Raw genomic sequence first — 16,111 nt, 5'->3', positions numbered from 1 at the left:
GGGTTGCAAAGGGTCGGACACGACTGAGCGACTGAACTGAACTGAACACTATTTCAGATGCCGTGGGAATATAGATTAAGGTCAATGTGAAAATACCGTATATTTAGAAATTAATGACTTGAATTAGGAGATTGTCCATACTATCATGGACATGATATGAAGTCCCCGGTGGTGAGCCCAGGGCTCGTGCTGCCTCCCTGGTGAATGGGGACAGAAAGGGAAACCCTGTTCCTTTTGGTTTCCATCGCCAGCTCAGACCATTTCGAGTGCAGGGAGGGCAGGAACCGCAGGACCCAGCTGGGCCCAGCCAGGTCCCCGCCTGAGGCCGAGTCCTCACAGGAGTCTCCAGGAGCGAGAGGTGATTTCAACGTAACCCATTTTCCACACGGTAACAGGGAAACATCCCAGCATTCACTAGGAAAGGCCTCACAACTGTCAGCTCCGACCTGGAGTAGCTCGAAACACTTATCCCGAAGCCAGGAGGAAGCAGCCCCACCGCTCGCACAGCCAAAGGCAGAAGACTGAGGTGTGTCAGCCAGCACCGGCCGAACCGGAACCGGCGGAGGGCAGGGCGGGAGGGCTCGGCGGGAGGGCTCCGGCCGAGCACGTAATGTTCACCGCGAGGACACGCCCCACGCCGCTCCAGCCTCCCTCCGCGCTCAGGACACGCCCATCCTGGGCGAGGCCTTCCGAGGCTCCGCCCCACATCGGCCCCACCGCCCCCTGACTAAGGCCACGCCCCCTTATGTAGTTGCCCGCGGACCCGGAAGCGGATGTCGGGAGCGCAGGGCCTCTCGGGTGAGTATGGTCCTGGGCGCTTCTCGCGCTCCTCGGCCCCGCCCCACCCCTTCCTTCACACCAGGGCCCGAGTCCCTGCCGACGTCACAGACCCGCTCTCGCTCCGCTGGTCCGGAGACCCCTGAGATTCGCGATGCCGGGAGCTCCGCTGCCGGGTTCGAGTCGCATCCGTTTCCGGATCCGGGGCCATTCCGGTCCGGCCTTCCGGCCTACGGTGTCTTCACGGGGTCCCGCCCCGAACCGCGCCGTGTCAGGTCCCCACTCGCAACGTGCGCTCTCGCCCTCTGCGCCCCTCGGGGCCGCCCGGGACTCCGCTCCCTCCCGCGGCCCCGCCAATCCTCAGCCCCCCGTCTTCTCCAGAAGCGGCCCGGCCCCGCCGCTCGCTCCCCTCCGCGGTCACCGCCTCAGTAAGGCCCCTGAGCCCCCTTGGGGAGGGCATCGGCCCTGTCCAGTGACGCCCCGTGACCTTCTGTCCCAAGTCCTATCTGTCGGCACGGGTATCGCTCCCTCACGGGACAGTGTCCTCCTGAGCAGAACATCTTTGCTCCAGTCCATGGGTGTCGAATGGGGCGGTGAGGCCGAGACTGAACCAGGAGACGGAAGGAGTAAAGGTGAGTGAGGACTTGAAAAGTAGAATAGAGGAGGGAGGGAGGTGGGTGCAGTGGAACTGGAGAGACAAAATACCGGTAAGAAAGGAAAGTGACTGAATAAGAAGCAATGTGTGTGAAGTGAGAAAGTTGCTCAGTGTGTCCTACTCTTTGCGACCCCATGGACTGTACAGATTCTCCCATGGGTAACCTTTCCCTTCTCCAGGTGATCTTCCCAACCCAGGGATCGAACCCAGGTCTCCCACATTGCAAGCGGATTCTTTACCAGCTGACCCACCACGGAAGCCATAAGAGGCATTATGGTACATGAAAACAGACAAAAAGGAGATCAGTACGGAGATGGCCAAGGACAGAATGGAGGAGGGGACTTTCACCAGCAGTAGCCATTGAGAAAAGTAGAAGGATAGATTCCAAATTCATTCAGTTCAGTTCAGTTCCGTCGGTCAGTCGTCTCCGACTCTTTGCGACCCCATGGACTGCAGCACGCCAGGCCTCCCTGTCCATCACGAACTCCCGGAGTTTACTCAAACTCATGTCCATGGAGTCGGTGATGCCATCCAACCATCTCATCCTCTAAAATTTTCCAAATTACTTTAAGTGTGTTGTGTCAGATTCAGATCATGAGACCTCGGTCCTTTTCTTGTCATTATTATGTACTAAAAGTATTCTCTGGTGCTTAGTAATTAATTTGTACACTATTTCGGTGTGCAGTTGGTAGGGATATTAATGATTTTTGTCTTAAAAGTCAGTACTAGGTAGTTTAAACAAGTGGTCCAGTGTTCAACAGCATTCTTCCTTCTGTATGTGAGTTTTTAATTTATTGGTCTGTGAGCTACAGTTTTCAACTACGCATATGCTCTCTTCAAATTTCCTTTTTTTTTTTGTTTGGCAAATATTGAACGATAGACTGAATGATTCTAGAACTTTGTTCTCACACATCTCATTTGTTCATGATGAGTACATTACTCAGAGCTATTTTCATACCTGAACTTCTGTGTTTCCCAATGCCATTACTTAAAAGTGTTCTTAATGTTATACTTTTTATATATTCATAGAATTGTATATTTTAATAGCTATTGTGGAAAAGAGAAATTAAATGGTTTTAATCAAGATGATTACAAACATGAAAGACAACTTGCCCTTGCTCAGGAAAATGAAATAAGATCTGGAATCTTTAGGGGCAGGGGTGAGAATGATCCCCGACCACCCCATGCCTGTGAGGCCAGTAACGGTTCCTCTTTCCTGTTCATTTGTCTTTCCATGTGCCTCAGGACACATTCTCACATAGTCAAAAGGCAACTGGTATGGAAAGATCATGATTTTTTAAACTAAGCACAGAACAGAGGTATTTCTCCAAGGAGTAGGTGGCACTTGGTTCAGGAAAGGGAACTTGGAGGAGAAAGGGGGATGTACTTTGGATGTTAGAGAGTGAAAGAGAGCCTGGGAAGCTCAGCAACAGGAGAGGAGGAGACCTCTGCCCATCCTTACCTGGCGATGCTGTGCTCAGCAGGTGCTGGAAGACACAGTGAGGAGTGACTTGAAAGGGAGGGTTGTACCAACTCGCCTTCCCATGTCTGCCGTGTGATGTGTGGGCTTTACAGCATAGAGGGGCAGAGAAACTTAGCTGTTGGTGCCCATGTAGGAGTTTATTGGCCCTGTTCCGTAATAGTTCAGCAGATGCAGAGGACCATTTTTTCTAGTTGTTGAATTTCTCCCCTACATGTGTGGTTGTGGCCAGAAAGGGGAGAAGTTATTTGAAGACATGAATGGCACATAGCCAACACTGAGGAGTGACTTCTGGCCTGAGCAAGACACTCAGAGGAGGGAAAAGATGAGAAGTCAGGAGTAAATCTTTATCTGGGAAAGCTCGTATTATCTGTGGGTTGATCTGCCCTCTCTTTCCTGTAATGCTGTTCTTAGGACATGCTAAAATCTGACTCTCAGGTGTCCTGCCTAAGACGTTTCCTCACTCATCTATGGCCTCTCCCATCTCCAGACCAATTCTATCTCACTGTCAGCCAGTGACATGGGACTTGGGACATGGTTCCATTTGGGGGGCCATCATGAGCAATGCTGCATGCCCAGACCTTGACTAGAGACAGGAACTGAACACCATGCAGTCAATAAGATTGCCAGTGGGGACTGCATAGGCACAAGAGGTGGAGGTAGACGAAGATGAAAGAAAATTATGGAGAGGGGGGAAGTGTCTTACCTGGTTGTACAATGCAGCTGAAGCTTAACAACATAAATCTTTGTATTTGGCCTGCAATTAGAGACTTAGCCATGACAAATTAAGGTGGCATTTCATCCACATCATGTAGTATATTTTATTCTGTAATTGTTTAAAAACAGAATCAACCCAAAATGTCTAATAGTAAGAGGATTTTAACATTGTTCACAGCACACCTATCCCAGAGAGAAGTTGGTGTTCATGAATTTGAAAAAAATTGACTTGTCTACAGATACTGAGTGTTCCTCCTTTTTGGGTAAGTTGGGGTTTCGTTGCTGAGCCAAGAGATGGTACATTTCATTTTGTAACAGGTTTTGGCACCATGCTCCCTATGCACAGTACACAGTTGCCGAGAAATCCTCATCTCTCTGTCCCCTCGTACCTTAACCAGGATTCATTTTAAATATATGTGTATAATTGTAGATTTGGATAAAATGACAACTCTTTGTTCCTAATTTCCATTTTACTAATTACTTAAGAGACTGAGTAAAGGTTATTCCTTATAGACATGTATATATAGAATGAATTTTCCTACTTATTTTTCTAGTTTATGGTTTAGTTACATACACACAGACACTTTGGTCTGATAATGTTGATGCAGTGAAACCAAAATCATGACCTTTGCTTTTTTTCCCTTCATAAGGTGTCACCTGTTTCATAGTATAAAATATTATGTTCATTTAGTCCTAATATATTGTTTATTTCAACTGTTCATTTCAGCTATTTAATTTGAACTGTTTTAAAGTTTCAAATAATTATAGGTTCAGATGTAACTTGACTAGTCTCCAGGTTTTTTTTTGCCTTTTCACAGTTATTTTGGCTATATCCTCATCCCTAATCAAAACTGAGACAAAAATCAACTTTTAGGATGCTTCTCATTTTTTATGTGAAATATCGCATATGATTTTTGGGGGGTATACTGGATTTACAATGTTGTTTTAGATGTACAGCAAATTGGTTCAGTTATACATACATATATGTATATATGTTCTTTTTCAGATTCTGCATATGACTTTTAAATTTGAGTTGCATCAAATTTCTGCAGTCACAGATATTTTTGTCACCATGTCCTCTAGTCTAAGAATTTGGTTTGGCAGACTTTGTTCATGTCACATTTATGTCCTCAAAAAGTGTTAAACTCTGTTTGCATGGGTTTGCAAATTTATTTGAAGTTAGAGTCATAATATTTTGCTGTAATACATAGAGACTGGCTTTCATATGTTTACTTAGTTTTTAAACTATTGTTGCTAAATAGGAGACATTGATTTCAGTACATTGAGGTTGGATTTGTCCACTTTAAAAAGTATTATTAGGTGTGATAGTTAAAATGGATTCTTATATGGCTTTTTTTTTTTTTTTGACTTTGAAATCATGTCTTCCAAAAATCATTACAATTTCAGCTCTTTGATACCATTTTTGAATTTCATCTTTTTTCCTCTCTTTGCTGCGTTCTGACTCAAGCACCTGCACTGATTTCTAGGATACTTCCTACTTCTATTCTGGCACAGCCCAAAAAAAACAAAGTCCTACTTAGAGACAGAAAGTAGAATGGTGGTTTCCAGGCATTGGGAGGAGAGGGGAATGGGGAGTGGTTGTTTAGTGGGTGCAGAGTTTCAGTTTTACAAGATGAAGAGCGTTGAAGATGGTTGCACAACACTATGAATGTATTTGACACCACTGAACTATACACGTAAAAATGACTTAAGATGATATTATGTGTATGTTTTATTTTACAATTAAAAAAATTAAACAAATTCTGTGTACAATAAAAATCAGTCCTGAAACTAATCATTTATTCTGGAAATCCTTAAATTTTGTGGATTGCAGAGTTTTTCAGTTATTAGGATAACAACTAGATCTGACTTGAAGAGACGTACACTGGATGAGCTTTTTCTTGCTTGGTAGTGAAAATGAAAGATATTTTCTTTGGATAGATGTTTACTCAGCATAAATATTGACACTAATGTAGAGTCACCACTCTTCTGTCCACAGTCTGTGAATACTGTTGTTAGATTACAGATCCTCTTAACAAAATAAAACTAAAGAGGAGGAAGGATTCATTTGCTGCAGATTCTCAGTGCTGTCCAGAACAACCAAAATCATGAAACACTGAAGTCTGAGAAAAGGCATGAAGTTTGCTTTTGAGGAGGAAGCAAGAACTAAAGAATACAATTTGTTGTCCTTAATTTCATCTACAGGGTCTGCCTAATTTTCTGATTTTATCTTGATTGGGACCCATGTTAGATACTGTCCTTTGGATTAAAACGCTGATGAGATTATCAACAGCATTAAAAGAGAATTCATCAAAATGATGCATTTTCTGGAAAGAGAAAGATGCTCTGAACTCTGGAGTGTTGTGGCAGTGTCCTCAGTGAATATTTGGCTTCACTGGGTTTTCCGTCTATTTGGTTCTGGTGAGTATTGGAGACCATGTTCACCAAGAGTGAAGTATTCATTTTGGTAGGAATTCAGTGAAGGAATCTCTGAGGAACTGACACGCAAACAGATTGAAGCAAATAAGTATGGGGGTAGCAAGTTGTGTTTATGGATTTGAGTAGAAATGAAGGATGCTAGTGACCAGTGTGGAAGTAATAGCAATGCTAAACTGTATTTGTGATGTTCTGAGAGAGCATCTAAAATGTCAACCCTTGGATGTCTGGTGGAGACATTGAAAAGATTAGAGACTAGGTAAAGAGTAATATTTGGGAAGAGTGGGAGATGATGTCCTGAGATATATTTCATTTCTAGTGTGTGTTAGTTTGGGGGGAAAAAAAGGAGGGAAGCTCAGAAATGGAATTCAAACATGAGTTTTGTCACTTTCAATTTAGAAAAAGTAACGGAAGAAATCGAAGCAACTGTGTAAATATGTGGACATACGTGGGCAATGCACATAAATAGAGAAAGATGAAGGAGATAGGATGGAGTCTTGAGATCTTCCAACAGTATCATTTGAGAAGTCCTTGGTAAGTGATACGGAGTTAGAGTGACAAGATTACTTTGAAGACTGTAGACTAAGCTGTTAGAGAAAGTTAGGGAAAGTATGTTCCCCAAAAGAGCTTGGCTTCCCAAGTGGCACAGTGGTAAAGAACCCACCTGCCAAGGCAGAAGACACAACAGATTTGGGTTCAACCCCTGGGTCAGGAAGGTCCTGTGGAGAAGGAAGTGGTAACCCACTCCAATGTTCTTGCCTGGAGAATCCCATGGACAGAGGAGCTTGGCAGACTTCAGTCCATGGAGTCACAAAGAGTTAGACATGACTGAGTGCACACACACATTGCAAGTAGGTGCCATTGATTCCTCCAAATGAAATAAGTACCTAAACTAATTAACCCTGTCATAAAATATATTTTTAATTCTCTTAGTTCACAACTAAGTGCAGAAGAAATCTAAAAGTGAGTGTTACAGTGGTGATATTGCTGAAAATTCTTGGAAGAGAGAGTGATTCAGGATGAGTGTATGAGGGGCTGAGAGAAGTAAGGATGTTTCAAGGTACTAGAGGGCTGGAATATAGCTGGAGAAATTGCTAGTGCACAAAGTAAGAGTAATTAAACCTGAGAAGTTCATGGTGGTTACTCAAGATGGAGACACACGTGGCATGAGTCACTGATCCCTGTGATTTGGAATTAGGAGGTAACTGGACACTTCTGAATATCCTGAGTGAATTAGCATGCCAAACTCAGTTGTTGTCCACATTCTACTCTAAACTGAAGATGTTTATACCTTCTTTGGGCTTCCCTGATAGCTCAGTTGGTAAAGAGTGTGCCTGTAATGCAGAAGACTCTGGTTTGATTCCTAGGTCAGGGAGGTCTACTGGGGAAGGGCTAGGCTACCCACTCCAGTATTCTGGCCTGGAGAATTCCATGGACTGTATAGTCCATGGAGTCACAAAGAGTCGGACACGACTGAGCGACTTTCACTTCTATGCCTTCTTTACTAAGAACAATAGCCATGCCTTCTTACTTTGGATCCTGATAGAGAAGAGCTCTACTTGTATTTCTCATGGAGCACACTGCATGTTTCTTTTGGTTGTCCTGGGAGCTACTTCCAGGTGAAGGGTTGGGGCTTCATGACAAGAGAATATGGAGATTGCAGACAGCTAAGAGTCTCATGACTTTTTTCTTCTTCCTCAGCTCTGCTTCCTGTTGCTTGGACTGTGTATAAGTGAAAACCCAGACTACAGTTGGCAGCTGAACTAATTACAATGGAATCTCGGGTGGGTAGGAAATTACTCTTTCTACTGAAATGGGCAGTAGAAATTGTTTTCTAATCTCTATTGCCAGTGCTGGTGGTGGGGTGTATGCTCAGTTTTGTCCGGCTCTTTGGAACCCCATGGGCTGTAGCCCGCCAGGTTCCTCTGTCCGTGGGATTTCCCAGGCAAGAATTCTGGAGTGGGTTGCCATTTCCTTCTCCAGGGGATCCTCCTGACCCAGGGGTCCAACCCGAGTCTCCCGCATTAGCAAACGGCTTCTTCACCACTGAGCCTTCTGGGAAGCCCTATTGCCAGTGTATGGACATAATTCTCCTACAGGCACACATGTTCTAAGTGCACTTGAGAGGTTGTTCAAGGATCTGAGCTTCAGTTAAGTTCCCCAGAATTCTGGAATGGTCATGTTGGGTCAAGGACTCATCAAATGGTCATTCCTACCCAACATTATAATAAGATGTTTCAGTCTTTATTAATGCCATGTATGCAAGAAGAGATAAGAGAGGTTTTCTTTTCTTCATGCAGCCCATGGCCCACTTGGCAAAAAAAAGAGATAGTCATTAACCATTTTATTAACTGTGATGGGCTTAGGATTGCGGTGAATACAGACGATAGAGATAAGTAAGGAGGAAAACATTGCAACCCACCCACTGGAGAGGCAGATGTTTCCACAGATGACATTGATGAGTCCAGTGTTATAGGTGATGAGAGAGTGCTGACTAGTGCTGAGAGAAAACAAATGATTATGCTGGAGAAGGCAATGAGGAATCATTCACTTACATTTTTTCAAATTTAAACTTCTTAAATTTTGATAAAATATATTTGTGCTTTTCAAAATCTTCTAAAAAAGAAAACTAAATTTTCATTATTACCAATGTCCCAAGTCATAAGTTTTTCCCTCTTTGTAACTTCTGCTTTTTCACATTTCATAACTGGAAACAGTGTATAGAGAGTAGTGTTTTCTTATTTTGAGCTGTGATTCAGAAGAACGAATATAGGAGGTAGAGTACTACTTTAAGCCCTGAGGAAGTTGTCCATGAATGAAAGAGGCCAGAGCAATCAGGTAGCTTCAGATGTGCTTGAATAGAGAGACAAGACAAAGAAACAAAAGGGACAATAATAACTGATACTTGGAGGTCCCAGGATAATTGAGAAAGGGAGGCCTCAGACATAGGAAGGGTCAGGATAAGACTGTCCTTCTGTGCAGAAATCTCAGACCTGTGGTGTGAGCTGCTGACTCACTTACCCTTTATAGCAAACACCTCAGCTTTGTAAGATGAAAGCTTGTGCCTGCTGATCCCAAGACCTGTATGAATGCTAGTCAGTTAGGCAGAATTCTGGATGTTCCTTCAATATTCTCTACCATTTCCTAAATGTTAAACCTAAAAGTTATATTTAAGAAATGGCTGCTAGATAGTTAGCGCTTCACATATTAAGTCATTAGATCTTTCAGAACTCATGACAGATTGTTAAAAAACCATTTCACTGATGAAGAAACTGAGGCCATATAGAGGAATAATCTAACCACAGTCTTGTTTTAAAAGGGGCATATCATGGATACGTCATCCCTTGTGATGAGTCTTAGATTTACTTGAAATTGAAGACTGTTGAGTTTTTCAAGTGGAAATTTTATAATCATGATTTGGAAGTTGTAATTACAAATCTATTGGGAAATCTCCACAGTTTGTTAAACCACACCTTCTATTGTCTTTTTATAATGAAGTTTTCTATATTTAGAGTGTGTGTGTCTTCATAGGTTTATCTGAAAGTCAGAGGTTCATGTCAACAATGAGAATGATTTGATTGGACCCAAAATACTGTTTGAGACTCTGTACACTCAGTTGCTACTTCCTTAGTGCCTTATACCTGTAACTGTCCTCCCCTGGCAGAGATGGCCGTGTCTAAAACAATGTCTGTGATGTTTTAGGAATCAGTGACCTTCGAGGATATAGCTGTGGACTTCACCCAGGAAGAGTGGGCCCTCCTGGACACCTCCCAGAGAAAGCTGTTCAGAGATGTGATGCTGGAGAACATCAGTCATCTGGTCTCAGTTGGTTAGTCTGTTACTCTTTAATGATGTGTGTATGTATTCATTCAACAAAGATGGAGGAAAACTTTCCCATTTCTCACTCCAGACTCTGTTTTGACTCTTTATCATAACTCTCACAACTACCTTATCAAAACTTTCTTTAGTTCTTATATTTTTGGGGGCTTCCCTGGTGGCTCCCCTAGCAAAGAATCCGCCTGCAATGCAGGAGACCTGGGTTTCATCCCTGAGTTCGGAAGATTCCCTGGAGAAGGGAAAGGCTACCCACTCCAGTATTCTGGCCTGGAGAATTCCGTGGACTGTATAGTCCACGGGATCACAAAGAGTCATATATGACTGAGTGACTTTCACTCATTTCACTACTTATATTTAGTTTGTCAATCCCACTGCAATGTGATCTTGCTTACACAACTTTGAGTCTTTGTTGCTACTCAGTCTCTGATGCTCAAGCAGTGGTGGGAACTCACTATTTTTGTATGGATAAATAAATGTATTGATTTCTTAAAATGTATTTTACAGCAAGGACTGTGGTTTGATCAGATCACAGTGTTAAAAATAACATATATTGTTTTCCACATAGAACTTAGATTTTTCTGGTGGAAGTTGTATGTATTGGGTTCTTTTTGGAATATAGTGTTAAAGCACTATGAAATGAAAATATTGCAGATTCCATACTCTGTCTTTGAACTTGGGCATGGGCATTAGCAGTGATAGGTCTTTAATGTCTTTGGAAACAAGTTGAAGAGTTATCATTTTGCTAGACAAAGGCTGTATGTGTTGTTTTCAACATGCTCTTCTCTGTGCTGACCTTTAGCAGTTACTGTATTCTTCCTCATTAGTCTGCTCTGTAGTGATGATCATGCACTGTTATGAGCATGGAACTCAAAATCCACATATCTTTCTCCTACAAACAGGTAATCAGCTTTACAAATCAGATGTGATTTCCCATTTGGAGCAAGGAGAGCAACTTTCAAGAGAAGAGTTAGGCTTCCTGCAAGGTCAGAGTCCAGGTGAGCTCCGAGAACCTGTACTTCAATAGGAGGAGGAGCCTGGTCAGCGAGTGAATAGGCCCTAAGAAATCAAGTGAAAGCTGCTCAGTCATGTCTGACTGTTTGTGGCCCCATGGACTGTAGCCTGCCAAGCTCCTCTGTCCATGGAATTCTCCAGGCAAGAATACTGGAGTGGGTAGCCGATCCCTTCTCCAGGGAATCTTCCCAACCCAGGGATAGAACCCAGGTCTCCCACAGTGCAGGCGGATTCTTTACTGTCTGAGCCACCAGGGAAGCCCAAGAAAACTGTTGGGTAGCCTGTTCCTTCTCCAGGGGATCTTTCTGACCCAGGGATCGAACTGGGGTCTCCTGCATTGTAGGCTGTTTTTAAAATTTAGACAGTGTCATGGGGAAACACTTTTCAGATGTTGTCATACCTTGAAGGTATCAATTTTCTATTCACAAGGCTTTCTGCCATTGTCCTTGGCTTTACACAAAGTGAAATTTGTGTACCCACTGGAATTAATAACCATTCACAAAACGTCCCTTTTCATGGTCCTGTTCTATGAATAGGATATTCTCTTTTCTTCCCCAACATGCTGCATTCATTTTATCTCCTCATAATTCAATCCTGAGAATGACAGTTGTTATATGTGTTTCTTCTCTCTTTAGAGTATTCCCTAATTTGACATTCTTTCCCATCTGTGTGTCAGTATTTGAAACAGACACAAATGAGCATTGAGTCGCTTCAACATTTTACTTCCACTGATACCACTATAGTAATTTGTTTTTTTCTAGTCATTTCAGATAGAGAAGATGATCTGAAAAAACAGGAAATGTTACCTATGCAGTATGTCTGCAAGAAGAACACACCTCTAATTAGTGCAATGGTAAGCTTCACAAGTATAAACATGTTCCTCCAGATGAAGACCTGGGACTTGAATAAGTTGGGAATTTGGCATACATACCTGATTTAATTAAAGTTGGGATCATGGAATTCCACAGGAGAAAATTTTAGTTAGTCTGGTTTTAAGGAAGAAAAGATTAACCCATAGTCAGAACTATAGACAGTTTATAGTCTTATAAAGAGACAGTTATGTAATTGTAGATTATATTCCTAAACACTTAAACATCATAACATCTTTAAAATTAAATAGGTATCTCTGCAGTTGGGATATTACAAAAGGTAAATCTAGGCTTGCAAGAGAGTAATACCTCATGTTTATGTAAATATTAAAAATATAGAAGCAATTTTAACTGGAGTCTGTCACTGAATGATTACCCTAGAATTTATATGTAGAGAACGGAAGGAATGAATAAATTGGGCAAACTTGTAACAATCTCTCATTTCATTTCAAAAAAGCAGAGGTCTCACAGTCAAGAGGATCCTTTGGAATGCAACAATTTCAGAGAAAAACTTGCTGAAATCTTACCATTGACTCAGTATGTAATACCTCAAGTGGGAAAGAAACCCATTATTAGCCAAGATGTTGGAAAAGCCATCCGTTACTTGCCATCCTTTAATATACAGAAGCAGATTCATTCTAGAAGTAAATCATATGAATGTCATCAACGAAGGAATGCCTTTATTCAAAGTCCTGCCCATAGACAACACAGTAATACTCAGACTGGAGAGAAAGCATTTGAATGTCATGTATGTAGGAAAGCCTTCTGTAAAAGTTCTAACCTTAGACGACATGAGATGATTCACACTGGAGTGAAACCACATGGATGTCATCTTTGTGGAAAATCCTTCACTCATTGTTCTGACCTTAGAAAACATGAAAGAGTTCACACTGGAGAGAAACTATATGGCTGTCATCTGTGTGGCAAAGCCTTCAGTAAAAGTTATAATCTTAGGCGACATGAGGTGATTCACACCAGAGAGAAACCAAATGAATGTCATCTGTGTGGGAAAGCATTTGCTCATTGTTCTGACCTTAGAAAACATGAGAGAACTCACTTTGGGGAGAAACCATATGGATGCCACCTGTGTGGGAAGACTTTCAGTAAAACTTCTTACCTCAGACAACATGAGAGAACTCACAACGGAGAGAAACCATATGGATGTCATCTATGTGGGAAGGCCTTCACTCATTGTTCTCACCTTAGAAAACATGAGAGAACTCACACTGGAGAGAAGCCATATGAATGCCATCTATGTGGAAAAGCCTTCACTGAGTCTTCTGTCCTTAGACGACATGAGAGAACTCACACTGGAGAGAAGCCATATGAATGTCACCTGTGTTGGAAAGCCTTCACTGATTCTTCTGTCCTTAAGCGACATGAAAGAACTCACACTGGAGAGAAACCATATGAATGTCACCTATGTGGGAAAGCCTTCAATCACTCTTCTGTCCTTAGACGACATGAAAGAACTCACACGGGTGAGAAACCATATGAATGCAATATATGTGGTAAAGCCTTCAATAGGAGTTATAACTTTAGATTGCATAAGAGAATTCACACTGGAGAGAAACCATATAAATGTTACCTATGTGGAAAAGCCTTCAGTAAATATTTTAACCTCAGACAACACGAGAGAACTCATGCTGTAAAGTTAATAAATGAAGATTCACCACCCATACCTTCAAAGTATAAACACTCTTGAGGACTCACACAGTGAAGAAATACTGTGTTTATTTTCAATGTATAAGAGCCTTTATTATCCTTATTGATTAACTAACGTTAATTCACAGTAGATGGAATCCATATGTATGTCACCTGTGTAACAAAACCTTTAGCAGTGGACTCATGGGAGAACAAACTGTAAGTGGAATGAATGTGGAGGAATCTTCATCCTCAGCTGGAACTGTTAAGCAGATAAATCACATGTCAGAGAAATTCCAATAATATATCTGTAACTAGTGTAGAAATACCTTCAGTTATAAGTTATCCTTTAAATAAATAAACCACAGAGGAGAGAAACTCTAGACCTGTAATCACTGTGCACATGTCTAACTTAGCACCACTCTTGGCATGCATCTGAAGATCCAGTGTATGGTAACTGCTAGTGGAAACAAACTAGAACATGAAGAAGATGGAAGGCATTTAGAGTATCCCCTTCTGGAATGCCTGACATACATACACTAATTCATGTGATGACAAAAGTGCTGCCCCTCATAGTGATGCATGAAACACCCAGAAAGCAGGGGGAGCAGAAGCAGCCATGGTCCCCTGATCTTGCCCATATCGCCCTGTCAACACCCATGAATCCACAAATCCCCAACTGGGAGTGAGACCCAGGAGTCCCAGCCCCTACCATACGTGAACCCAGGAGGCTCAGAGAGGGGAAGGTGGAGCTTCCTTCCACCAGGGTAACAAGAAGCCCTGGGCCTTGGTACCCATTTGAACATGACTAGTACCCATGTTTCACAGGTGGCAAAACGGAGAACACAGATGTTTGTAGTTAATTTATCCCATGTTTTTCTGGGATATACATATGGACTCAAAGGGATGGAAAACATACTCCACATAAATGGAAGTAATAAGAGCAGAGGTAGCCATGTTTACATCAGACAGGGACTAATTCAAAACTGAGTTCATCAAGAGGATATGTAACATTTGTAAATATGTCATACAATATAACACCCAGACTAAAGTGCAGAAAATACCTTATAGTGATCAAATAGAGGAAGCATTCCAAAATAAAGGGACATAAGATGAAGGAAAGGTTTCTATTTTATTGTATAAAAAAGATAACAAATGAATCAGAGTGCACATGTGTTCATGTATGTCTGTATGTGTGTGCACAATAAAACTACAGAATATAAAACAGTATGTGAAGTTACATGAAAAATTGGTCAATTGTATTTTACATGTACATGTCAAATAAAATGCATTAATTTTATTCAGTCATCAGTGACATGGAGAGAAGAAAACCATATTCATCTTTTCACATGCATAAAAAGTAATGTAGTGTAAAGTCCTGTTTACCCCACCTCCTGGTTGTGGGTGAGAATAGCTTTAGGCAGGGGGTACCTTACCGATTCAATGGACATGAACTTGGGCCAACTCCAGGAGATGGTGAAGGGACAGAGAAACCGGGCATGCTGCAGTCCTTGGGGTCCCAAAGAGTCTTGACACAACTTGGCGACTAACAACAAAGCTTGCCATACTATCAAAATATGAATACACCCTAATTTGAATCAGCAAACGAACTCCAACTTGCCCAAAGCAGAGGAAAACTTGGACATCTGCAGGTAAATCATTCTGCTTGGAAATGGCCACTAAGAATTCCTTATGAATCCAGGAACATCAAGGCCTCCTGTGGATGGATGTAGTGTGAGCAATTTAAGACACTGAGATTGATTGACTTTTTAAAAAGCAATTAGGAAATGAAACCCACCCCATCATGTGTATAAAATGCAGTCTTAATTTTCACTGTTACCGGTTTCTGAATCCTGCACTTAATAACAAGCAGGTTATCTGTGCAGTTTCTTTCATACGTTGTCCATAAAGAATTGATGGCACAGCCATATGAGACCCTGCTGTGCTGTCTCATTGAAACTACAATGCATGTTCCCCTAAACTTGTTTGTGTCTGAATCTCAAGTCCTGCCCAGGTTTACCCCCTATGTAGAGCCAGTTCACAAGTCACAGAAAGATAGAGTGTATCTTGAGATGGAACAGGTCTCAGGGAAAGCCATGAGTGACTGAGCAGATGTGTTAGGCAAGATACAGGAGCGTGATTAGCAGGCCCTGGGGGAAAAAGGACACTAGGAAGAGAACACACCAACCAACAGAGAAAATGCTTCTTAAGAAGCACTCCTGACTTCTCATCTGAGCTCTCCAAGGCAAGATCAGTCTTAACTGGTCACTCTTGGGAGTTGAAAATACATCTTTCAATATACCTCTTTCTTGTGACACAGCATATACATAAGGACAGATTCACCATATGGGTGTGACGGTCATCTGCTGTCCAGTAAAACACTGGGAACTCAAGGCCTATAAGCATGGAACACATAGATTGATTTTTCTGTCCTTCAGAATTTTCCTTTGCTATTGAAACCCACATGTTGCTTGGCAGCAGTGGGTATGAGGGAGGGACTGACCTACCATGAAATAGAGACACTGAAGATGCTTCTAGTCCCTGATGAACAGCATATCCAGGAAAGGATGGGCAAAAATTTTCATTTGCCCTAATTCTCCCACCCAATCCGAGCTCCTTAATCATCTACAGTGCTTTTTTCTTTCTCCAAGCCCAGTTCACATAGCCATGTGGCCCCTCCAAATG

At 42.1% G+C, this 16,111-nt stretch overlaps 1 protein-coding gene across 1 annotated transcript; it reads left to right on the top strand.

The window, feature by feature from the left end:
* Nucleotides 1-750: 750 nt before the first annotated feature.
* Nucleotides 751-15,400, top strand: LOC122445535 (zinc finger protein 596-like). Its single transcript, XM_043474824.1, is given in 10 exon segments — nt 751-1,409; nt 3,808-3,892; nt 5,835-6,050; nt 6,465-6,599; nt 7,767-7,849; nt 9,768-9,894; nt 10,802-10,897; nt 11,675-11,766; nt 12,240-13,415; nt 13,418-15,400. Coding segments are annotated over 6 exon segments (1,533 nt in total). The 5' UTR covers nt 751-1,409; nt 3,808-3,892; nt 5,835-6,050; nt 6,465-6,599; nt 7,767-7,837; the 3' UTR covers nt 13,448-15,400.
* The last annotated feature ends 711 nt before the right edge of the window (nt 15,401-16,111 follow it).

The sequence above is a fragment of the Cervus canadensis genome, chromosome 7, assembly GCF_019320065.1.
Source record: "Cervus canadensis isolate Bull #8, Minnesota chromosome 7, ASM1932006v1, whole genome shotgun sequence".
Taxonomy (NCBI): domain Eukaryota; kingdom Metazoa; phylum Chordata; class Mammalia; order Artiodactyla; family Cervidae; genus Cervus; species Cervus canadensis.
Note: the sequence above shows the minus strand (reverse complement) of the source record. Positions and strands in the feature narration are given on the sequence as shown.